This window comes from Mustela nivalis (assembly GCF_964662115.1).
Source record: "Mustela nivalis genome assembly, chromosome: 3".
NCBI lineage: Eukaryota > Metazoa > Chordata > Mammalia > Carnivora > Mustelidae > Mustela > Mustela nivalis.
In genome coordinates this window covers 137,468,975-137,494,172 of record NC_139022.1, presented here as the reverse complement: position 1 = coordinate 137,494,172, position 25,198 = coordinate 137,468,975, and the positions used below count along the sequence as shown (strand labels likewise).

Genomic DNA, 25,198 nt, shown 5'->3' with positions numbered 1-25,198 from the left:
GGGTCGTATTTTCATTAGAAGAGCAAGTCATCCATTTTAAATAGAATATACATTACATGTGCTGATATAACAGGAGATGAGTCTGGAAAATTGATTTTTCTCATATGCGTGAAGACTGTTATACAGTTAATGAAAGATTTTGTAAGTAAAATCATAGGTTTGAGACCAGTAGTTATTATCTGACCTGGGTTTTTCCCCAAGATTGTAGACCATACCTCTATCTGCTTATGGAGTAAGACTTTAGAAATCCGTGTCTCAAGCAAATTATGAAAACAGCTAAGTTTGTGATTGGATCATTTTATGCCTCTTTTGACCCTCCTCATGGCCCTCTCCCTCTTCCCTTTCTTCTCTAAGTAGAACTTGGATCTTATCTCATTCCTGGTGAGGAATGACTGAGAATGACTTGAGGATCAGGAAGGTGGGAATAATAGTTCTAAGAGGCATCCCCATATTACCAGGACTCTTCAAGTAACAGGCTTCAAAATACTGGTGAATTACATTATAATGACAAAATGTGAGGCAGTAGGATAATGCTTTGCTGTGGAAGAACATTGACATGGATCCCTCAAATATGTAAAATAGCATAGCATCTATAGGTCTCCCTTTTATGTTCCACAGGGGCCATCGGCTGTGAGAGTTAACAGCTTAACTCCAAGTGCAGATGAGTCAGGATTAATTATTTCCCAAAATAAAAATCACTCAAAGTATAGGTATCACACTTTACTGGTCATAATATATATATTTTTTCTTTCCATCAACTAGTGAAGGGGCATGAGTCAGTTGGGGTAATGGAAAGGTCACTAAAAATCAGGAGGTTCTAGGTTTTAGATCCAGTTTTAGTAGAAGTTTGTTTAAAAAAGAGAACCCATCCAAGTTAGAAATGGGTATGTAAATTCTAAGACTCATTTAACCTCCCTATTATCACAACAGGAGCCATAAATTACAGATGTCCTTCCCTATGGTAAGGCAGCATAGAAGAATGTCAACTCTTTGAGCATTCCTTTTATGGTACCTGTCCAGTACAGAGGGTTGTAGGGAGGTGAGAGCTACTGATTGACAACTGACAAGGGAACTGGGGACCTGCATCTTCAGTCAGGTCCACAAGGGGACATTCTGTCAGGAAGATGTTCCGCTGAGCAGGTGGCCCCTGTGCATGGTGCTGGGAGTGCCCCTGTTTGCAAGGAGAGATCACGTTCCAGAATGCTGCCCGGAAACGGCGAGAGAGTAGGTTATAGATAATGGGGTTGACGGCTGAGCTCAGGTAGAAGAAGACACCTGGAACACAGGAGATTAAAAAAAGAGGCACACTGAGGAGAAACTGAGTGAGAGGCATGATAGAGCAAAGCATAAATATTTAACAAAAGCTTTGAATCCCTGTGAAGTAATTCTCTTTGGGAAGTATTAATATATACAGGACTCTAATTGAGAATACAAAATGCTCTGAATGGATCTACCACCTGTGTATTTAGGAATCAAACGCAGAAAGATTAAAGAGTCTTGGAAAAATTTAGGCTGGCATGAGATCTCTCTGAGATGCTTGGCAATTTCCTTTGATCCCCACTTGTTTAATTAAAGAACATGCTCTCAAAGTATTAACGAGAGATGCTTAAGTATCAGAGGAAAGGGAGATGTTTTTTTTATCTCATTGGAGCTTTGCTTAAATCTATAATTTGAAACTCCAAGTAAGAGAGGAATGGTAAATCAGTTAAGGCACAGTCCTTGCTGACATTTCTTATAATGCTAACTGTCTCTTCAAAAAAGCATGCCCCAATGACCCTTTCCTACCTAGCCTTTCCCCTTGATGGCTCTTCCCATCTTCCAACTTTACTATTAAATAATTCTATATTGCCATTTGTTTTCTCCACCAAATGCTTTGTACACTGCCATTTTCCTCCTTGGTATACACACTTCTCTTTTTGCTGTATCCTATTTTTTTTTCCCCCAAGGCCCAAGATAGGCCTAAGGTTGAGAAGTAGAGGACTGTGTTTCTGATCTTGGCTCTTGCTTATTCTGTGACCTTAGAAGACTACAGTTCTTTTCTTCATGAAATGGGAATGGGAAAACCATCCTCACCCACCTCCCTGAATTACTGTGAAGCTCAAGTTGAGATGCTATCCACAGAGGGACTGAGAATGGCTAAGAATATAAAATAAGCAATAGGCACTATCATCAACATAGTCATGGTTGTCCTCATTTATGTACTTCAGGACCTACAGAATGCCATATGCCCTATGCACAGAACTGGACAGGGAGGAATATGGAAGAAGTGTATTGCTGTGGACTGTTAATTCATTCAATAAATTCTTATTTTGTTCCAGAAACTTTGAGGCTTGTTAGTAGGTAGTAGATTTAAACTTTGTTCTCCCAGGACTTAGAACGGTATTATAGAGGCAAAATCTATGCCTAACTTTAGCTGCTGACAAAAGAACAATACCAAACTCTATCTGTTAAGAGCAAAATATCTGATACTAACAGTCATCCTATGGAAATTTACATGATAGCATAAGCACAAGGACTATGATGGTCATGAAGGATTTAATAGTGGCTACTGACTGAATACTAACCAGCCCTGAAGCAGGCAGTAGATAATTGGGGAAGAGAAGAGAGAGTTCTGTGGTAGAAGGCAGAGCCTGTGCAAATGTGCAGAGGCAGAAATGGTTATATTATGCAGGAATAATACAAAATGTGAAAAATTCTCGAATTAACTAGATTGACAAATGTGTGGTTTATGAACGGAAATACATAACTTGATTAAAAGGCAAGTTGTAGGCACTTTTTTAGTAGCATTTAAGAGGTTTAGACTTCATCTGGTTGGCAATATGGGGAAGAGAGAGATGATATTTTAGCAGGAAAATGTTAATGTAAATGCTATAATTTGGAAATCTTAAAATGGTTGTCTTGATGCATCTGGAGATGGAGAGCCAACTAGTTAAGTGCCTGGAGATGGAGAGCCAACTAGTTAAGTGCCATGTGATCTCATGGAGTTTTCCAATTTATTTTGTCACTTCCATTTTTCTCATCTTAACCACAAAGATAAGCTAAGGGCTATAAATGTTTTTGAGATTTCACCCAGAATTCACAATTAAATTTAACATGGAGGAAAGTACTAATGTCCAGGTATAAACAGTTCAGTTCACAAGGTCTACTGAGTACAAAAGAGACGGTGATTGAAAACAGATAATGTACATGGCATTCAATACTCCTATGAACACTGTGGTCTTTGCTTTATGCACACATGGAGTGTCCCATGCACAAGTTTCTCTTCTTTCTCCTCTCTGGTGATGTCTTTGGTAATCTAAAGAGCCCACAGAACCAGCCAGTGACTCATTGAGGTAGAGGAGCAAGGTGGTCTGCCTAATAGTCACACTAACTGAGAAGGAAGGATGTGGGTGACCATTCTCTTCTCCACTTTGGAGTTTAGAGCCCTGAACTTGAAGTTGGATGACTTGGGTTGGAATGCTGTTTTTACTGTTTGCTGCCAAGTGACTTTGGGCAAAGCAGTTCTTTTTTGTGGAACTTTCAGCTGTAAAATGGTGATGATAACATCTACTTGTTGTGATAATTATAGAAAGATAATGTAGTATCATGCAACTTCATTTACTTCTTACATCATCAGCCCATGGATTGTACAGAGCAGGCATTACTGCCATTTTATAGTTGAGGTAACTTTGACATGAAGGAGGCTTCTTTCTTCAGATCACTCTGATGGGAATGAGATGCAAATCCAGGTCCTCTGACCTAATGACCTTTCTACCATTCTTTCCACCAAATTCCATGGTACCATTCCCAAGCAGCATTACAGTAGCCTAAAAACAGACCTTGATGCCTCGTGAATAACATTTGGTTGATTTCCATGAGGATCTAACACTTGCTGAAGATAATATGAGATTGCAGGGATTAAACATGGATGTTTAACTAATAAGAATCATTTCAATTATGTGGTCATTGGAAGCAAAACAAAGGAATCACCTCTTAGACCACTTTCCTGCTGTAATCATCATGCTTAGAGTTGAGGTCTTCAATAAAGTAGCATCTAAAATACTGATCTGGTATATTTCTTTTGGATTTATAACATACCTCACCAATATGTGAATGAAATAAAAATCAAGTGTGTTCTTTGTTGTATGATGGGTCCCCATAATCACAGTATATGCAGTGGAACCAAGTGCTCTAAGCAAGATGAAGCAGATGTAATTACCAGGACATTTCTGATGTAACCAAGCAAGCCAAAGTGTTACCTGACACCACGTGGATGAGATTGAACGCAGCAGCCAGGGGTTCAGTCCACTCCTCCACAAAGCTGAAGAAGAGCCGGTCAATGTGGAATGGGGCCCAACAGAGAGCAAACACTAAGACCAAGACAACTGGAAAAGGATGATGAATGAGAGAGCAAAAGACAGTCAAAGCAAGGATAGGTGTGCAATGCCCACTCTGAGACCATCCATTCCTTCTAACATTCCTCCCCCCATCTTTCTTTTTTTTTTTTTAATAAATCTTTTTTTTTTTTTTAAGATTTTATTTATTTGACAGAGATCACAGGTAGGCAGAGAGGCAGGCAGAGAGAGAGGGGGAGGCAGGGTCCCTGCCGAACAGAGAGCCCAATGTGGGGCTCCATCCCAGACCCTGAGATCATGACCTTAGCTGAAGGCAGAGGCTTTAACCCACTAAGCCACCCAGGTGCCCCCCTGCCATCTTTCTTAAGCTATCATTATAATTGACCATCTAGATCTTAAGGAGCCTTTACATAGAATATTTGCACATGGGAATGAGTTATATAGGATTTATGTACAAGATTTCTTGTATAATTTAAGGTTAACTTGGAACACTTAAAATAGTATTGCCTTTATTCGAAGTTCTGAAAACATTATATTATGGAAAATATGTTACAAGAAGATTGTTGGAACCATGTAAACTGGTGATAGAAATATAGTGATTGGGTTCAAGCAGTTGGCGTTTTTTAAAGTCATAGATTAACAACAAACTATTAATGTAGGATGTGGTAAAACGTTGTATGGTTTTATATTGTTCCTCTGGAAATAATTAGAAACTTCTGTGAATTCAGTCATTCTGTAAGGGGTGGGAGGGACAGAAAGAAAGGGAAGAATCATGAGCATAATATTGCTTTACAAGCATCTTTTCATTGGGATGGGATATATCTATTATATTATAACTTTTTAGAGTACAGGTTTCCTTCTAATTTCTTCTTTTTTCTTTTTAAATAATTATAGATGCACAGAAATATACTACTGCCCAGTTTTTTTATTTTCAGTTCCCCAGGCAGATATTAGTTTCTCTTTGGGGCATTCAGTCTTCACCAATATAAATATATTTTTTTCTCTTCTGAAGTTATAAAATACTTTTATTTCCCAAGACATGATGCTTGAAATTTGCCTCAGAACAACTTTGTAGGGGCTAAGGGAGAGATAGGAATATAGATGAAACAAGATTAGCTATGAGTTGATAATGATTGAAGCTGAGTGATGGGTACATACATGGGTGTTTATTTTACAATTCTCTGAATTTGTGAGTACAATTGAAGTTTCCATAGTAAATGGTACATATATTTTCTGTTGGCAGTAACATATTCAGAGTAAGTGGTCTGTCTGTGTGGTATAGTTCCAAGAATATCTGAAAGAGCTTCTGAATTTACCCCCCGGGGAAAAGTCCCTAATCTATTTTAACTAAAAACACTAATTAAATTTTTACCTAAGGGAATAATAGTATACTGCCTACTATTCCCTTTAGTTAAAATTTTAATTAGTGTTGGCCCTCAGTGGGGTCAGCAGGTTAAGTGTCCAGCTCTTGATTTCAGCTCAGGTTGTGATCTCGTGATCTTGGGGTCAGGAGATTGAGCCCCTCATCGCTCAGCAGGGTCTGTTCTGGATTATTTCTCTCTCTCCTCCCTCCGCCCCCCACCATGCTCTCTTTCTCTCTCTTGAATAAATAAATAAATCTTTTTTAAAAAATGTAGTTACTGTTAAAATTGAACACTCCATCCCCCAAAGACAAATAAATTCTTTACTGTATATTTTATCACTGTGACTTGAATGTGAGTGCACTTCAAGTCTTTTTGTAAGAGCAGATTTGGGTCAAGGAAAAAGGGGAGGGGGAGATAATGAAGACATGAGATTTCTCAATAGGGAAAGTCAAATGCCAACAGGGGCTAAACAATTTCCAGGAAGATGACTATTAGACAAACTTTAGTGACTTTGCAGTTTTTTTGTTGTTGTTGTTCATAAACCCCACATAGTTATAGTGAGTGATTTATATGAATATTAGCCTGAAGGATTTGTTTCTTCCAAACCTTAGGTTTCGACTTGGGAAATTTATTATAAATCTCCTTTTTCATCAATATCTCTCATACCCTAGTGTAGGATCATATATTTATAACATTCTTTTGGGAGACTGTTGATCAGTTCCTGGGTTTTAAAACATCTCTATGCAAAAAAAGAGTGTACTGTTTGTATAAAATGATACAATGTTATAGGCAGGCTGATGGCTTAGAGTTACTCTTGGCCAGATGTTCTTAAGTGTGGAATTAAGGGATCCCAGGGAGTCCAAGGATGGGTGTCAGGAGGCACAGGATCCCCTGAAATGGATGCAAAATGTTTTGTGTATGTGTATTTGCACATTTTCTAAGTGTAGAGTTCACAGCTTTCATCATAGTTAAAAAAAAAAAAAACAAACTCGTAACTCAAAATAGGTTAAAAATCACCTACTCATTTTATTTTATTTTTAAGGCTTATTTATTTTAGAGAGAGAGGCAGGGGAGGGGCAAAGGGGCAGAGAGAGAGAGAGAGAGAGAGAATCCTTTCTGAGCACAGAGCCAACTAGGGCTCAATCTTAGGACCAGAGCCAAAACCGAGTGTCTGACCCTAAACTGACTGATCCACCTAGCCCCGCCCCCCGCACCTGCTCATTTTAGAGAGGAAAAGAAATGCTCGCAACCGCAGAGAGCAAGATTTACAGAGTGAGATTTACTGAATACACCACAGAGTGTATTCCAGTGATGCAATTTTGTGTATTGTTTGAGGGTTAAAAACTAAAATAGAAACAAGACAGACAGGTCCTAGGAGCTTGAGAAAACCAAGGTTTCGATGTTGTGGTTCAGGAGTATTTTGATTCTGATCCCAACAGCACTTTCTCAGTACAAAATCCATGTCCTTTGCTTTCACAAACCAACCAACCAAGCCCCGAAAAAAGTGGAAGACTTACACAGCATTTTGGTGACAGATTTTCTGGCAGGTCTTTGAATATTTGCAGCTGCTTCATCTGCCCCAAGGAGGTGGTCTTTCTTTAGCTGCAAGGGAAGTGGAAAAAGATACCAAGGGAAGGAAACATTGTTTCCTTCTGACCAAATCCTGGAAGTGTTATCTCTAACACTTATTTTGCAGACAAAAATCTGGGACTTAAAGAACTATAAGAATTTGTCAAACGTTTAATAAGTTGGAGTGAAGTTGGATTCAAGTCATCTAACTCAACTGGATTGATGGTTGTGGCTACATTATAAAGCTACCATGTATCACATGCTATTCTATAAAACCTTACTTATGTAGCATATTAATAGGTATTCCATAAAAAGTATGACATCTAAAGTTGAAAATGTTAGGTAGCCTTTTTCATTTATTCACTCAATGATTATTAGAATGGAACCCTCTGCTATAGAGTAGGTAGACAGTAGAAAACAAAAATGGATATTTTTTATGTTTCATAAAGTTTATGGTTTTTATTATGGGTCCTCTCAGATCCTTTAATGCGCTTGATGGACACTATGAACATCTTCATGGGGGTTTGTGTATCAGCCTTCCCCATCCCCACCTTCCACACCCCATTTATCTCCTCACCCTCCCAGCTTCAAGGGAGACAGTGCTTCTTTGCCTCAACAATATTCCCTCTGACCCAGTCCTTTTCAGTGGAATACCTAGTACATCTTGAGGAGCACAATTTGGGAATATCTGTGTTACTAATATTACTGATAAGAGTGCCTATGTTTCTGAGTTTAGATGTTAAAGAATACTCATCCTGTTGTAAGATGTGGTGATCCTTAGAGAAGTTTCTAAAATTTCAAATATTAACACTACCTGTGCATGCAATTTTCCCTACCCTTAGTCTCCACACACCACATAAACGAACATCTGCTGGAATGATTATCATCATATGATAATATTTGATACTATCAAATATCTAGAAGGTAGTATAGTATATAGTTGTGACTGATTCTCTAACATTTATTCTCTTCTTCTCCTACTAGCGGTATCCTGATTTTCCTTTAGAGAATTTAGTCCTTCTGCATTGTTAGTCGTTAATTTAGATGGAAATGATCCCATCTCCAGCTCCAGATTCAGTCCTTGAATAATGTAACTACTAACCTTCAGTCACAGTGACTGCATAATTGGAATCAAAGATATTTCAGATGCTTGCTTGTACTTCTAGGAATGGAACTTTTGATTCTCTTTCATTGAGAGCCTTCTTGTTTTCTGCATGTGAGTTCTGGAATACAAGAGCTATTTTTTCCCCCACCATGAGGAAAGTGCTTGGAGCCACCAATAGCCTACTGTGACGATCTTGAGGTTGAAATCAACAGTATAGAAAGAAGAGCAAAGAAACAGAAATAAAGCTTGGTCTTGTGTTTTATGGAATTAATCTTCATCAAAAGCCAGCTCTACCTCTTAGCTTTTCAGGTGTATACTTCCTATCACATGTTGCCAGATTGAGTTGGGGTTCCTTCCTTAACACTGTAGAAAGTTCTGAAACACTGATCAAGGGCATTAGGTGGAAGGAAAGTTCAACTTACTCTATATAATCTTGGGTATATTAGGATCAGTTTATTGGAAGATATATTCCAATTCAAGATTAAAAAAAAGAGAGAGAGAGAGAGATTGGTGTGGTTATGTGCAGCAGTAGAACAAACTTCTCTAATCAGTGAGCTTCCTGGGCTGGAGGCATTTTTACAGGATGCTTTAGAGAAAGTATTTAAAATCAAATAAGACTTGGACTGGAGGCTCATTAAAAGTTGCCTCCAAAGCTCAACAAAAAATTATCCTGTCTCTAACAAACACATAAGCTCCTAAAAATCAGATAGTGCATGGTTCTACATGCTTCAGGACTCGTGTGGTCCTAAAGCATCCACTTGGATGATTAACAAAGCTGACCCTCTGTCTCTGAATATATTGATGCTCTCAACATACACCTGTGTCTTCACAAAGTGAGGGATTAAATTTCCTGTGAGATTTGACCCTTTGGAGGTCACCTAGAACTTGGAAAGAAAGAAGGGAAAATACTGTGCAGTTATTAGGAAGAGATGGGAGGAAACTGAAGATAAGAGGTTATAAACTTAATGGTGAAAAAATAATACGGGTAGATTTTAGTGTGTGGCACATAATACTCAGTAAGTTATATATTACTATTGTTATCCTGGTTTTTGTTCTCTTACTTGAAAGACATCATAAAAACTGAATTTTGATGAAACAGGGTTATTTATTTATGTCTGTGTGTCCAGTCATGGATTACTGAGTCCCTTACAGAAATTCTCCTCTTGGCACTGCTCACCCATAAGTAGCACTTGTTTGAGACAAAGAAGCAGCCAGAAGCAGAGATAAACAAACAAACAAACAAACAAACAAAAACAAAACAAAAAATCCCTGCCTTGTTGTTAAGGTAAGAGTAATAAATCAAAGTGCAAATCTTACTAACTCATCATCAATTAAATCTACTGAAGGTTCCAATTGTTTCATACCATTTTTAAAAATTTGTCATTGTCACAAGATACTTATCCCAGTATTTGATTTCAGTCCAAAATTAAGAACAATGAGAAACTACTGGGACCTCTTAGTCCCTTCTGTGGGTGGGTTTAACAGTATTCTTTGGTAATTTCTCTACTTCAAGAAACAATTTCCTTAAATCAAACATAAAGTGAACAGTTCATACAGTTCTTTCACGAACAGGCTTTCTGTACAGTGTAGTTTGCAATGAAAAGAAAATTATAAATGTGTTAATCATTGCTTACTTTTCAGCTTCTGTAGGTTTTAGTGATACAACTAGCCAGAGGGAAAGAGTGAAAAACTGAGTATTTATGCATCATATACATTATTTCAACAGAATCTGAAGGAGGCAATGTAGTAGAATAGAATCCAAACAATTTGTCTAACCAACATTTAATACTGCTTAAGTTTGGACACTTTTATTTCCCTTCAGATGTTTAGCAAAATAGATATTCACTAATAGATATTCACTAATAGATATTCTGAATTTTCATTTTAAAAGTGAATATATGGGGCACCTGGGTGGCTCAGTGAGTTAACCTCTGCGTTCAGCTCAGGTGATGATCTCAGGGTCCTGGGATCAAGCCCCGAATTGGGCTCTCTGCTTAGTGGGGAGCTTGCTTCCCCCTCTCTCTCTGCCTACTTGTGATCTCTCTCTCTCTGTCAAATAAGTAAATAAAATCTTTTTTAAAAAAGTGAAGATACAAAATGAGTGAAAAATTGTGGTTACTGTATAGGAAGCTCAGAGGCCTTCCTATCACACGCTCTTTAGTTGTGTAAGATAAAAGGTGAGGGGCGAGGTCAATGGGGCTGACTCAGGTTGATATATTATGCTGATCAGTTGCTCATATGATGATAATCATTCCAGCAGATGTTCGTTTATGTGTTGTGTGGAGACTAAGCTTCAGAATACCAAAATATAATCCTAGCTGTTGTGTAAATATGTCTACAATCTGAATGAAATCTGTTTATTTGGGAAAAAAATGAGTGCAACTCTGTCTGGCATGGCTGGATTTTGCTGCAATTCATAATCCATCTTCCTCAGTTCAAGTGTTAAGGCTGCATGCAGAATTACAACTACTAGATGAGAGCTCCAAAAGAACTTCCTCTCAGAGAGAAGGAAATTCTGGGGTTGTCTGTTTGCTATCTCTAACATGTTCTAAACGTAGAGAGCATCTCAGTGGCTACTCATGTACTGAATGCTCAGCTTTGAGCACATATATGCCCCCCCCTTCTTCTTTGGTCTTGTGGTTTCATCAGGCTTAGTTTTTTGTTGTTGTTTTTCCTTTTCTTTCCTTTTTTTTTCTTTTTTCTTTCTTTCTTTCTTTCTTTTTTTTTTTCGCCTTCTGAAGGCAGTGAGTACCAAAGTCAAAGTCAATCATAACTTTAGATTTGCCAAGGGAGCCAATAACTTAATAATCATCAGATTTGCTTAGCCTCTTTTAAATCTCTTAGATCAAAAAGCTCTCTAAAACAATGTTTCTAATTCTCTTTCGAAGGTTGAAAAGCTGGAGTCTAGCAATAAAAGAAATAATTTAACTTCATTCACTCATTCATTCATTCAGCTTACAGTCTAGTTGGAGAAAACAAATTAAGGAACCCACAAATATAGAATTTTAAGTTGTAAGAAATGTGGTGAGGAAAATCACCAGGAATCATAGCACATACACAGGGACCAGATACATCTAGAGAGTCAGGCAGAGCTTCACAAAGAAAGTGTGGATGAAGTATGATTGAAAGGATAAGTTAGAGTTAGAAAAGCAAAAGGGATTGTGATGGTCAGCAGTAGGAACAATTCAGGCAATGATATAGCAAAAGTTACAACATGTGCAAAGACCCCGAGGCCAATGCCATAGACTAGGACCTATTTCTCCTGACTTTTAGTCTACAGATCTTTAGATTCTTCTAGCAGTGACTTACTAAGCAGATAATTCCTTCCCTGGTGTCCTCTGGGTAACAGTTTATCCTTCCTGAGAACAGGAATTTTATATGTTGCACTATATACATAAAGCAAACTAGGTAGTTTCTAAGCTGTTTTCTGAGTTGTTCCTTAGCTCCTAATAAAAGGTGGCTATAGGTTCATGACAATAAAACAAAGTGAAACACGAAGTAATTGGTTGGGGGTAGGGGATGCATGTTTCCTACTCCAAGTTAAATGCTTCTTCCAAATTAACCCAAGATTAATGTTTGTTTGGTGTTGGACAAAATGGTATTGGTCAGTTTGGGGTAGAGATTTCTCATAGGGCTGTTGGTATTTGGAATCATGCAGAAGTCCTTTTCCTCCGGTGATATACACAGGACATTCTAAGATACTGCAAGCTAGTCTGGGGTGGCATGTGTCTCTCAATGTAGAGGGACCAGCCCTCCAAGAGGAGATTGGCAAAACTCTCTGCCTGATTAAATTCACTCCTTTGTCCAGACATCTGTGGTTCTTGGAACTTGTTCTTCCTACTTGGATTCTACTGCTCACCTTAGGCACAGCAGATATGGAAAAGGACCATTGTGGGGCACTCATTTCTGACATTTGCCTTTTTCTGAGGTGGGAGTACATTAATTGTCAGAGAATACATGGTAGCAGAGCCATCTTGAAGCAGATGATGTGAATGTGATATTTGCTTTGTTTTCCCTTCATTTATAATCCACGTTGCTCCTGCTCACAGATATTTTATTCCTTTTTTTAAGTTATCACAGACTGTTAGAGCTATCAGGAGCCTTAGGTATAATCTAATATGACCTTTTCATTTTATAAATGTGAAAAGTAACTCCAGGAGAGAATTGTGTGGCTTGCCTGAAAGTGTATTTTATGTGAGCTTTCGACCTGGGACTCTAAATGGTCCCAAGACTGTTTCCTACACAAGCTGCCTCCTTAAATGGGCATAAAGCTGTCACAGTTAGATTTCATCTCTATGAATTTGGATGCAGACTATACCAGGACAGGAATTATATAGATGTACTACTACCTCACCAAAAGTAGTTTCTCTCAGCTAATTTAGATCCTAAAAAGGGGGGAAAATCAGTTTACCATCCTGAGTACAGGAACCTCTAATTATTAGGTATATTGCAAACTAAGTGATAGTTTTTCATTCATCTCAGCTGTCATTTATTCCCATTTTCTTCTGCTCTAATGTGCTCTGTTCACATCCTGTCCCTCAATTTCCACCCGGTCAAGAGAAATCCAGGTTGGTCCCCCTTAAGCCATATTTTTGCATTTTAGCCTGATAGTTCAACCAAAGTGTCAAAGCAACCATAAGGGACAGTCTGACTTTAAAACTGTAAGTCTGTCTTGGAGTAGAAGACAGGCAGAGATGGCTTATGTTATACTCTGACCAAGTTGGTCCAGAGGAAAATTCAATACAGGCAGTAGATGGGGGCTGGAGACAACGAGCTGTGGAATGTTCCCTCCAGGAGTGGCCACCTTGCACTGTTTAAAATGAGGCTCCACCTCAGACCTACTGAATCAGAATTTCCCAGGGGGAGGGGTCTGCACTTTGAATCCCAGGGTAAGATTTCTAGGTGACTGGTAGGAACTCCTAGGTTTGAAAGCTGCAGGCATAAAGGAAGAGTAATGCAAGGTGACTTAAAGGAAATGGTTTATAGTTGTGGTAGGATTCGCCTAATTTTGAGGCTAGTCCTTTAACTTCTGCTTCCCCTCTAAGCTCATTCTATTTTTCTCTATACTTCCAATTCTGAATTTTTCCAGTTCTCAAGTTTTCCTCTGAACTTTGAATCATGAGAGAAGGGATGCTGCCCTAAGCCAGCGAGCTTGGATACTCACTTTGAGCCCCATGAGGTAGTAGAGGACACTGATGACAACCATGGGGAGGATGTAGAAGAGGAAGGAAGTGACCTGGATGATGAAATTGTAGATCCATATGGGCTTGATGACTGCACAGGTGGCAGAGCCTGGGACCAAGGACCCATTGGGGAAGTAGTGGACCTTGATGCCGTGAATGCTGGTGTTGGGCAGAGAGAAGAGAACAGAGAAGCCCCAGACGATGCCGAGGATCCTGAGAGCCCGCCGCCGGGTGCACTTCATCTTGGCGCGGAACGGGTGGAGGATGGCCACATAGCGCTCCACGCTCACGGTGGTGACGCTGAGGATGGAGGCAAAGCACACCGTCTCAAAGAGGGCCGTCCTGAAGTAGCAGCCCACGAGCCCAAGCAGGAAGGGGTAGTTGCGCCACATCTCGTAGACTTCCAGGGGCATCCCAAGGAGCAGGACCAAGAGGTCGGAGACAGCCAGGCTGAAGAGGTAGTAGTTGGTGGGTGTCTTCATAGTCTGGTGCCGAATAATCACCAGGCACACAAGGAAATTGCCAACGACCCCCACTATAAAAATCAGGGCATACACTGCAGTCACTGGGAAGAAGAATTGGCTGCGGGGAGGCCCGTAGAGGAAGGCCAGATAGTCCTCGCTGCTGTTCAGGTATTTCTCGGATGGGTCTTCCAGTTCCTGCTGGTGGATCCAGGAATCATTCTTGTGTTTTTCCATCACTGACACTAAAATGCAAGACCTGAGACTCCTCTGATAATCAGCGTGTGTCCCAGGCTGAGCCAGAAAAGAAAGAGAAAGCAGGCAGGAAAGCACAGACTCTGGGGAAAGAGGATGGGAGAGCGTGAGCACTTCAGTAAGGTTGGGCTGTTCAGACCCGGATCCCTTTTGAAGAGCGAGAGACCCCGCCCCTCCACAAGCTGTGGCCCAATGAGTGTGTCAGATGCTTAGCAAGACAAAGGCTGGGTCTGTGAGCTGGCTTGGAAGCAGAGAGCTGGAGAGGAGAGGGAGACATTTCTCTGAATTGGAAGGAGCAGGGAAAACAGCTGACACAAACAGGGATACTCTACCTTGAATAAGCTGTGGGCATTTTGAGCAGTGCATTTTGCAGAGTCCTGGGAATCTGGGTGGAAATGCAAATTAAAGTTGCAGGGTCTTGGGCAGGAGAGTACAAGTTTCCATTGATCCTTGTCACCTGCACAGCATGACAAAAAAGGGAGATCAATAGATTTCTCGAGTTATCTTGTTCCGTTGGAAATTCAGGGCTTACTGGGGAAAGCATGATCAATGTGACTTTTTCAGTTCGACTCTAGCCACAATAGAATCCAAAGCCTGAACAAACACATGCACATCATCTAGCCCTGCCTGCTGTCTGTCACTTCAGAGTCTTTGGGTAGTGCCTTGCTATCCTAACAGGCCCTGGGGTTTAGAATCAGTCCCATTCGTAGAAATCCTGTAAGACACTGGGAATGTCACTCAAACTCTGCCAGCCTCATTTCCTTATCTGTGAATTGTAGATTCATTCACTCTATTGTATCGGGCAATGTTCTAGGCTTTGTAGAAGCATCAGTGAACAAGCCAGACAAAAATCTCCATCACTTGGTATTTTTCTTACAATAGGGAATTCTGAAAATATACAAGCAAACTAGTAAATTCATAATATGATTAAAGATAATAATTTGTGTTGTGAGGGGAAAAGGTACGGGATGATACAAAGGTAAGGCTGGAGGTGTTCTTTTATCAAAGGTGGTCAAAGAAATCTTACATCAGGAGATGTTTTTGCTGAGGTCTGAATGATGAAAAGTCAGTCATAATGGAGCTAAGGGAAGTGCATTCACAGCAAAAGTAATAGCCAGTGCAAAAGTCCTGAGGCAGTCACAAGCCTGATGCATTTCAGAAACATCAGGAAGACAAATGTAGATGGGAGTTAATGAGTGGACAGGAGGATATGAGTGATTAGCTTGAAGTGACTGGTGGGGACCAGATCATGTAAGTTTTTCTAGGACAATATAGAGTTTCAGTCTGATTCAGACTGCAGAGAGAAATCTTTGGAAAGTTCTGAGCAGAATTAAGAAAGGTGAAGTTTTAACAGGCAGGAGGCTGGTGTAATAGTCAAAGAAATAATAATGGCTTGGATTACTATGGTAACAGTAGATTTGGGAGATATCTGAGTGTGGGATTATTTTTACAAGGTATGGTACCATATATAGTTGTTGAGAAGATTAAATGAGAGTAGTTATATTAAACCATCTTATACTTAAGAGATGTTCACCAAATGTTATTTCCCCTTTTATTTTTAAATTGAATGATAAAACTAAGACTAAAGAGGTCAAGAGGTCAAGTCCAAAAATAATCTCTTGGTCAAAATGGGGCAGTTTATGCTGCTCTAAGAGATGATATCTCTGTGGTTTAAAACAGTAAAGATTTATTTCTCACTCACACTACAGATTTATCATTGGCCAGCTGGAGGATCTACCCGTGCTGTACTCACTCTAGGATCCACGCTGGGGAAAATACACAATATATGGGACAACAAATTAAAGAGTCAAAGGCATCTCTCTATTGTGACGGGGGTTTAATCAAATAGAACGGTGTCTAGTAAGGGATGCGTAAGAGATCGGTGCGGGGAGATGAGGTAGAGGGGACAGAGGGTGTGGACTCTAGTGCAGGCTTGGGGTCCACATCCTGAGCATGACTTCTTTTCGCTGAGTAACCATGAGGAACTTATTTAGCCTCCGTGAGTCTCAGTTATCCCATCAGCAAATGAATAAATTGGCAATACTGCCTTACAGGATTGTTAGTAGAGTGAAATAGCTTCTGATGAAATGTTCAAGACATATTATTTAAAATAGAATAGCATTTTAGATAAGGATTTAATAGTAAGATATGTAGTAAAATAATAATTTAATAATAGAAGTATATTTTTATTAGGGTCAAAAAGACTTGACAGATTTAAAATCTGGTGATATGATTGGGAGTGTTTATGTGAAAAAGACTTCTCAGTTGTTGTTGTTGTTGTTTTTTAAAGATTTTATTTATTCGACAGCAAGAGACATAGTGAGAGAGGGTACCCGAGCAGGGGGAGTAGGAGAGGGAGAAGCAGGCTTCCCGCTGAACAGAGAGCCCTATGCGGGGGTCGATCTCAGGACCCTGGGATCATGACCTGGGCTGAAGGCAGAAGCTTAATGACTGAGCCACCCAGGTGCCCTGACTTCTCAGTTTTTAATGAACCAATAGTACAGGAGAGCAAGTCAAAGTAGCTGATAAGAAAGTATATGCACGTCTATTCCCCAGATCACCTGGGTCTGGATCTGCACTGTTTAGCTATGTGAAGCCAGTGAGATGGATCAGGGGTTCAGTATCATGAAGACAGGATGAAGGTTAGGAATGTTTTGCCTGAAGAAGACTCAGAAGAGTAAAGTGGGATATGAGGGTCACTGTCAAATATCTGACAATATGTTTGGATGACATCTAAGGAGAGAGGGGGAAGCTCATGTGTAGAAAACCCAAGGAAGCCACAATAGGGGGGAGAATTCCCCTGGAATTTCCCGATAATCAAACAGAAAACCTTTCACCTGAGTGAAAAGAAGCTTAGGATTTATCCACTGGTTCCTGTCCTATTATTTGAAGGTTGCTCCTGGGGACAGTAACCCCCCTCCATCTCTAAACTGAGAGCTGAACAAGCTCCCATGTTGTCAGAGAAGGTTATGGGATAGGAAAACAGAAATGTAGCATGAACTTATGGAGCAACTCTACCAGCAGAGGTGAAGTCTGAACATGCATAGGGCTACTCTTGGTAGCTGCGGCTTAAATCAGGTGGGCTTAGGGGATGTGGTGTGAGGGTACCAGTAGCATCAGGAAATTGGAGGGGGAGACAAACCAGGAGACACTGTGGACTCTGAGAAACAAACTGAGGGTTTTGGAGGGGAGAGGGGTGGGTGGGCCTGGTGGTGGGTATTAAGGAGGGCACGTATTGCATGGAGCACTGGATATGGTGCATAAACACTGAATTTTGGAACACCTGAAATAAATAAAATAAAAATAAAAGATATACCATAGCTGACATTTGTTGATCATTTTTTCTTCCCAATTATACTTGAAGCATCTTACATGTATTAGGATATGTAATATTTACAATAATCTTGTGAGGTGGGATCTCTTTTCATCTTTGCGTCTTTGCAACGTGCCCAACGGTGTGCACGTTGGCTGATTTATAAAAGAGGAAGAAGAGATCCTTGATCAGACTAATTTTCACAGACACTTCTCTGGATTCACAATTTCCCAGAAAGTCAGTGGGGTCTTCTGTGGCAGGAGAGGTCATGTATTTAGGAAGAGAATCATGGTGGCTGTTGATTTCTTTCAAAGCTCTTTGATGGAAATAGAATGAAGTCTACACTTCTGTCTCAATGACTTATATTTACTGGAAACAAAGAATGACTTGGGTGCTTAAACCACCAGCAGATGGAGCCTTTAGTAATTACATCTTTATGAACATAGATACCTGAGCAGCATCCAGAATAGACAATTTTCTCTGCAGATCAGAATGTGACTCAGGGAAAGTCAGCACCTGACAATACAGCATGTTTTCAAGGGAGATGAAAGTCCCCATTGGCTAAAAGTCCTGCCCCAATAATGTTTAAAATGTCACTCCTTTAAGCTTCTCTCCTTTCTGAGGGCAAAATATCATCATCTTTGTCATCATTAGCAGTGGTAGCAGTGCCAACTTCCATAATTGAGTGTTAACTGTGTGCCAGGAATCATCTAAGTGCTTGTTGATTTGTACACTGGTTTCCATACATGGAGAGCAAGGAGAGACTGAAGAATGAGGCAGAACATTCCAGATTGGTAGGTGGCATGTATGTACAAGTCTTGTCATGGGTGCCTACAAGACAAATAGATTTCTGCCCTTGCCTGCCAGAATCTTAGAAGTTTATAGAGGGGCTTTCACTGGGTTCAGTCACGTATACTGTCTAGATGTCTCAGAAATGCCTTCATCTCTCAGTGCTGTGTTCTTAGAACAGCTGTCAGTGTGGAGATGGTGGGCAGAACATATATTCTGAGGACAGGAGAGGGGGTAAGGAGCCTCTAATTACCTGGGTTCCAGCTCATGGGTCAACTGGTGATCACATCCTCTTGACAACCTCTTCCAATAGCACTTTATTTGAATTCTCTAATACAATCCTTGAAAAAACCCATTGGGGAGGTATTTTTATTATTATTCTTTCACTGATGAGAAAATACAGGATTTAGAAAGGTTAGATGCCCCACAAATTCACATAGTTAATTATTATCAATTCCGGGAAACAGACTATCCTGTTTGGATGGTTTGGAACTTATTTGGATCCAAGCAGACTTGACCCTTTGCTATTTCAGTGCAAGGACTTTGCCCCAAATCATGATTCAGAATTACCATGTAACAAATTCCATTTTATTCTTATATGAATTACTGGGCCTTGTATTTCAGGGCTATCTACTTCCAAATAGAGTGTTCCTGTGGACCCAATATATTCACCCAAAGGTCAGTTCATAGCTGACAGGCATGCACTCAATTCTGGGAATCGTGTTTTAGGGGACTCCTTATTTAAGTTAAAAAATAAAATTTTATGCATCCAAGTCAATAGAACCTGTCAAAATGCTTTTACATAGAAGCACATCCATATTGTTCTCTTATAAATTAGTTCACAGAATAAAGTAAGTGGCAGTTTGCCACATTTAGTGCTATTTATATAAAGGGTTACTTGTAGATGGCACCGTTCAGCATGCCAGCCACTGTAGAAGGTGTTGTGATTAAAAATAATCAGAGGTTTTTTTGTGGCCCATTTGGAGAGACAGACTAATTCACTAATAAATAATACAAGATCATAGCATGGTTACACAAAAGAGATACTTTATAAATAAAGCTACAAGATGTGATCTGGTTCTAAGATCTGAGAGATAAGAAGAAACTACTATGAGGTTTTAGGGATGGAGGTTGGGAGAAGAACATTCCAGACAAAGCAAAAAACATGTGCAAATATCCTGTGGTGATGGGGTGAGTCCACTATGAGGGGGAGTCTAGTACCCATGAGTAGGAGCCGTGTGGGGCATATTGTGAGAAGGAGACCATGCAGGGACCTGTAGGCCACACTGAGGGCTTTGTTTGTTCCTTTTGCTATTAAAAAAAGCCAATGAAATATACATTCTAAACAGGACAGAATCCTCAGGAAGATCCTTTTTGGCTACAGTGAAGAAATGGTTGGAGGTAGAGAAGATGAGGGGATACAGGCTGTTTCATTAATCCAAGTAAGAGGTGACGGTCACCTGGGTTCAGATGGTGGCAGTGGAGGTGGTGGGAGGAGATAGAGGTAGGGGATATGGTCAACAGGACTACTGAGCGCCCAGGCCTGTTACTTCCTGACTATGTGACCTTGAGAAATTCTGGACTTTCCTGAGTCATAATTTCTACCTCCGTAAAAACTGAAACAATAGCAGTATTTACCAAAAGGATCTATGAGTTCACCTGTTTGTCTGGCATATGGAAGTGCTCACTTAGAGATAGCTATTATTAGTATTCCTAATGGAAGGAGTCCTCATAGTAGTTATGGTAGTGCTATCAAATGTAGGATAAAGGATAAATGACTAAAATGAAAATATTTCCAATACTAGATTCATATAAGTAGAGATCCTGGGTCAAAGAGAAATGATTAAAAAGAATTAACCCTAAATATATTTTTTGGTAAGTCCCCTTTTTTTAAAGATTTTTTAAAAAGATTTAATTTATTTATTTAACACATTGAGAGAGAGAGAGAGATGGAGATCACAAGTAGGCAGAGAAACAGGCAGAGAGAGGCGGGGGAGAAGCAGGCTCCCTGCTGAGCAGAGAGCCCGATGTGGGGCTCGATCCCAGAACCCTGAGATCATGATCTGAGCCAAAGGCAGATGCTTTAACCCATTGAGCCACCGAGGCACTCCAGTAACTCCCCTTTTTAAACCTGTGTTAGAGACATAAAAAAATTAAACACATCTTTCACTTTCTAGTTTTCTGAAAAAGGCTATTTAAACTCAGAGTTCCTCTGTGGTGACAGAGCATATGGGTGCCCCCAAAACCTTGCCAACACTAGACATTAGCAAAGATTCCCTTTTGGGGTACAGTATTGTTTTATTTGGGTTTAAGATAGATGACACTTTTTTTTTTGATGACACTTTTAATGTTTAATGGCCATTTCCATTTTTTTCTTTGAAATGCCTTTTCACACAGTTTGCCTAATTAAATAAGAAACAGCGAACTAGACTTTTGCAAATACCACAGAAACAGACACTAAAGGATGATACCCTAGTAAATTGTTGGAATTTTGTGAAAAGTCCGATGAAGGCAACCAAATAGTAAGGAGATTAGAAATCATAAACGTGGTAGTGCAAAACCCCAGGAAAGATTTGGCTTTGGGGAGCAAGTGCTTTGGTAGGGCAGTTTGCACATCTCTAAGAGACTGTCATGTGGAAGATGGATTAAATATTTCCCATGTAGCTTCTTTGAGCCAGGTAAAGATGCTACAAACAGTGAATATTGAGTTAAAATAATGAGATTTCTTTTTTTTTTTTAAAGATTTTATTTATTTATTTATTTATTTATTTATTTATTTATTTATTTATTTGACAGAGAGAGAGAGAGATCACAAGTAGGCAGAGAGGCAGGCAGAGGGAGAGGGAGAAGCAGTCTCCCTGCTGAGCAGAGAGCCCGATACGGGGCTCCATCCCAGGACCTTGAGATCATGACCTAAGCTGAAGGCAGATGCTTAACCCACTGAGCCACCCAAGTACCCCTAAAATAATGAGATTTCTAACGGTTTTTTGAATTCTCTGAAGAAAAATAAAGGAAGCTCTGTGAGAGGTAGGAACCCCTTCACAGGGAAGATATTTAGGGAGACTGGAGACCTTTCAGAGTTGCTAGAAAGCATTATAAGTCAGACAAAGATGAATGAACTTTTCACTACTCAGTGTTCCCCAGAGACCAGTAGCATGGATGTTATGTGGGAGCTTATTAGAAATGCAGAATTTAGGGCCCAACCCAGGCCTCCTGGGTTGAGTCTGCATTTTAGGAGGACTCCCAGGAGATTTGTTTGTACATTAAAGTATGAAAATCACTGGACTAACTGTCCTCTCTAGTTCTCTCTCAATCAATAATCCTGCAAGTCTAGAGGGAATCACCAAGTAGAGGGAACTCGGTATGGTGTGAGGACCCTGGGGGGAGATGCTGGATGAGTTGGCAAGACTCTTAAGGTTTTTCCAACTACTCCAGCCATTCCTATGTCAAGTTCACAGCAGTACCTGGGGTAACACTGGCAAAAGTAGGCATTGCTTCATACAGAGTGAATTTTGAGCCATCGACTCTCTGAGCTAGAAGAAACCCAGGAATTATGACTGCAGTGACTTGCCTCAGGTTAAAATAAAAATGGATAACTTTTTTATACTTTAATTTTTAACCAGATTTTCTCTTTCTTAGTCTGCTATCTCTGTCCGCCTCTCCCCTCCTCCTCTTGCCACCTCAGACACACACGCACATACACAGGCACATGCATTTGTATGCACTTCTTAACTTGAACAGCCGGCTTTTAAATTAGTCTGGTAGCTGTTCTCAGGGCCAAGCACCAAAATCAAGGAGAGGGAGAAAAGTAGCATCTCAGAAGGAGTCTTTTCCAGGAGTAGGAAAGCAGGCTGTGAGGAACAGTATGAGCAGCAGTTAGAGTTGGAAAGAGTAGACACCAAGAATGCCAGCATGCTTCAGAGTGATGTATGCTCCTCATTAGTTCTTCCTCCAACTCTCCAGCTGAGATTTGCCATCGGTTATTTCAGTAAAAAGACTAGTGTCAAGATTTAGGTCAGAGAAGAAAATGGGGGAAAATAGAGGAGCCATGGATGGAAGACCCAACGTCAGCCGTTGGAGGACATATATGTAAAGCCCAGTTCTACCATCCAAGAGGACTCTGTTTGGTTTAATGGGTCCTTGAGCAAGGTATTTCATACGTCTATACTTCAGTAGTCTTAGGCATAAAAATATGGATTATTCCTGTTTCACTTTTCACTTACCAGGTATTTTGAGTTCCAAATAATACTTTGTATTTTTTAAGAGATGTTTGTGGTTTCTTGTTGAGATCCTCACTCTTCCCAATAAAAATGTCCAGATTAATTGTGGCAGGCAGGATGTTATTTTCCTTATTCACTCTTCCACTTGTGTGGCTAGCACAGTGCTGTTGCATACAAAGCATAAAGAGTACTTAATTGAGTTGTGCAAATGAGTAGGTATGTATACGTGCAGGAAAGAAGGAGAAGGGGAGAAAAATAGAAAGGCAGCACATTTGTTCCTTATGTGACATTAGTCTTGTTTGTGAGAATCAGGTGTCCTGCAGTCTCTTTCTGGTCACCAGGGCTGATGTTTCTTTCACAGATTTTGCGTTTTAGTGATGGCACGAATCCAGTTAATGGTGTAGTGAGAAGAACTAAGTTTCTGTGGTCATGGTTGAAATGGTATGGAGTTGGCAAGTGACTTACCTGTCTAAGTACCAGTTTTATCAGTAAAGTGGGATTAGTGTGTTCTAACTCATTGGGATTGTTGTGAGGATTACATGGAAAAATGGGTGTAGAGTTTGGCACAGTGTTTGGCATACAGCAAGCATTTAATAAATGCTTTTTTCTTTCACTAGGAATTTAAGGAGGTTGATCTAATAAAAAGCTTTAATCAATGGCTGGTATGGTGGCACATGGTGGGCATTTAATAAATGATGTAAAGTAGAATCCATAAATGTGAGAGTAATTTTTGTCTTCAATCACATTTTGGTTGACAGTGATCTGTAAATTCAGGATTAATCTTTTACATCATTAAATTTTAGGTTTTTTAATCATTTGACTTAAAGTGTTGATTATATTGAGATTTTTTTTTATTCTGATCTATGGTTAATTTTTATAAATGTTATATGAAAACTGGAAAAGAAGATACATTTTTGATGCCAGATGTAGTCTTACCTATATCTGTTAATTTCATCTTACAGACTATATCAGTTAAGTTTCTTTGATGAAGAACATTAATAAAACTGTAGAATCAAACAAATAAGTAAACACAACTTGTTTAGTTGTAGTAAATTGGATAATTAAAAAAATTAAAGGATGAGATAAACAGCTGGCCTCAAGCAGGACAGTTCCTGCCAAACGGAATACTCACGAGCAGCCTCTAATGCTTAATTCCCACTACATTCCCTACTTTTGGATCTCTCTTTAAGACTCAGGTTCCTTGGGGGCACTTGACTGCCTCAGTCATTTCAACGTGCAACTCTTGATTTCCACTCAGGTCATGATCTCAGGGTTGTGAGACCAAGCCCCATGTCAGGCTCTGTGCTGGATGTTGAGTCTACTTTAGACTTGCCCTCTCCCTCTACCCCTACTCCCTCTCTCTTTCCTCTCTCCCCCACCCACACTGGAAAAAAAAAAAAGTCAAATTCCTTAAAGAAAGAATGTGATTGGCTTAGCTTAAATTTTTTGCCTAATGCTGTGATTTACAGAGGAGGTCCACTCCCAACTAGAAGAAGGGAGGAGGAAACCAGACAGGTAATAACAACAGAGGTCCACTACCTGAATTGAAGGTAACATCTTTGTATCCTTATCTCAGTGGTTCTCTTTGATTTGCCAGAGAAGGCCATAGATGTATTTAGGACTCAGAAAAATGGAATCATGATTAGCTACATAAAAGAACATGGCTGGGCTTGGGTTCAAAGTACTCTCTTTCCATAGATTTGCTTGTCTACAGAGAAAGAGTTATGGCTCTGCTCTTAATATTATTACCACTACCACCATTTATCGAATACTTTATTAATTTATTTATCATTAATTAATATTTAAGTTATAAGATAGTGTGCTAGGTACAGTTCTGTCCTCATAGAATGTGGACTCTCGTGGCAAGACAGTCATTTAATCAAATAAACACTTAAGTTGATTAAATAAACACTAGCACAACTGGAGTAATTGTGGCGAATGAGAAATACAGTGTGTGTGCTTAGAGACAGTGTGGGGACTTGATCTTGTCTGGAAGGGTAAAGAAGTCTGAGTTGGTGGTGACAATGGAGGGCGTATAGGAGTTACAGGAGTTAATCAGGTGGTGGGAGCTCAGGGTTAGAATTTAGGCGATGAGATGAATATGAAAAGAGTCCGTGCCTAGCAGAAGCATGTTTTATCTGAGAAAACAAATGAAGGGCCATGTGACAAGGTGCAGAGAACAAATAGGCATTAGATATGAAAAGAACCTGGAAAGGGCAGTACAACCACCATTATGGACCTTTGGGGTCATTTTAAGTATTTAACACGTTTTTTAAGTATTTTGTCATTTTAAGGCACCAGCTAACAGGGATATGCAGCTATTGAATTATAAGCATGGGAATGTATGACCAGGTTTACATCTTTGAAACAGTATTGCAGCTGCTGTAAGAACAGATTTGAGGGGCTGAGAGTAGAAGTCCAGTATATCGGGAAGTAATTGTGAGTGTCTATAAGACAATGAGGGTGGCTTACACCAGCGTTATGGAGTAGAGATGAAGAAAACGGAAGAGATTTGAGATCTATTTAAGGAAGTAAAGCAAACTTAATGTTGATTTGGATATAGGGAGTGTAGGAGAGGAAAATGACAACCATGATTCTAGGTTTT

General features: G+C 39.8%; 1 protein-coding gene and 1 long non-coding RNA gene across 2 annotated transcripts in view; one reads left to right on the top strand and one right to left on the bottom strand.

Moving 5' to 3' along the window:
* LOC309861032 overlaps positions 1–25,198 on the top strand; it is a 165,197-nt gene that overhangs the window by 29,750 nt on the left and 110,249 nt on the right. The window lies entirely within an intron of this gene.
* NMUR2 (neuromedin U receptor 2) lies at positions 1,004–14,253 on the bottom strand (the record flags this gene model as incomplete). Its single annotated transcript, XM_082724061.1, has 4 exons — positions 1,004–1,275; positions 4,239–4,364; positions 7,216–7,300; positions 13,537–14,253. The coding sequence occupies 4 exons, from the start codon at positions 14,251–14,253 to the stop codon at positions 1,004–1,006; spliced, it is 1,200 nt and encodes a 399-aa protein (XP_082580187.1).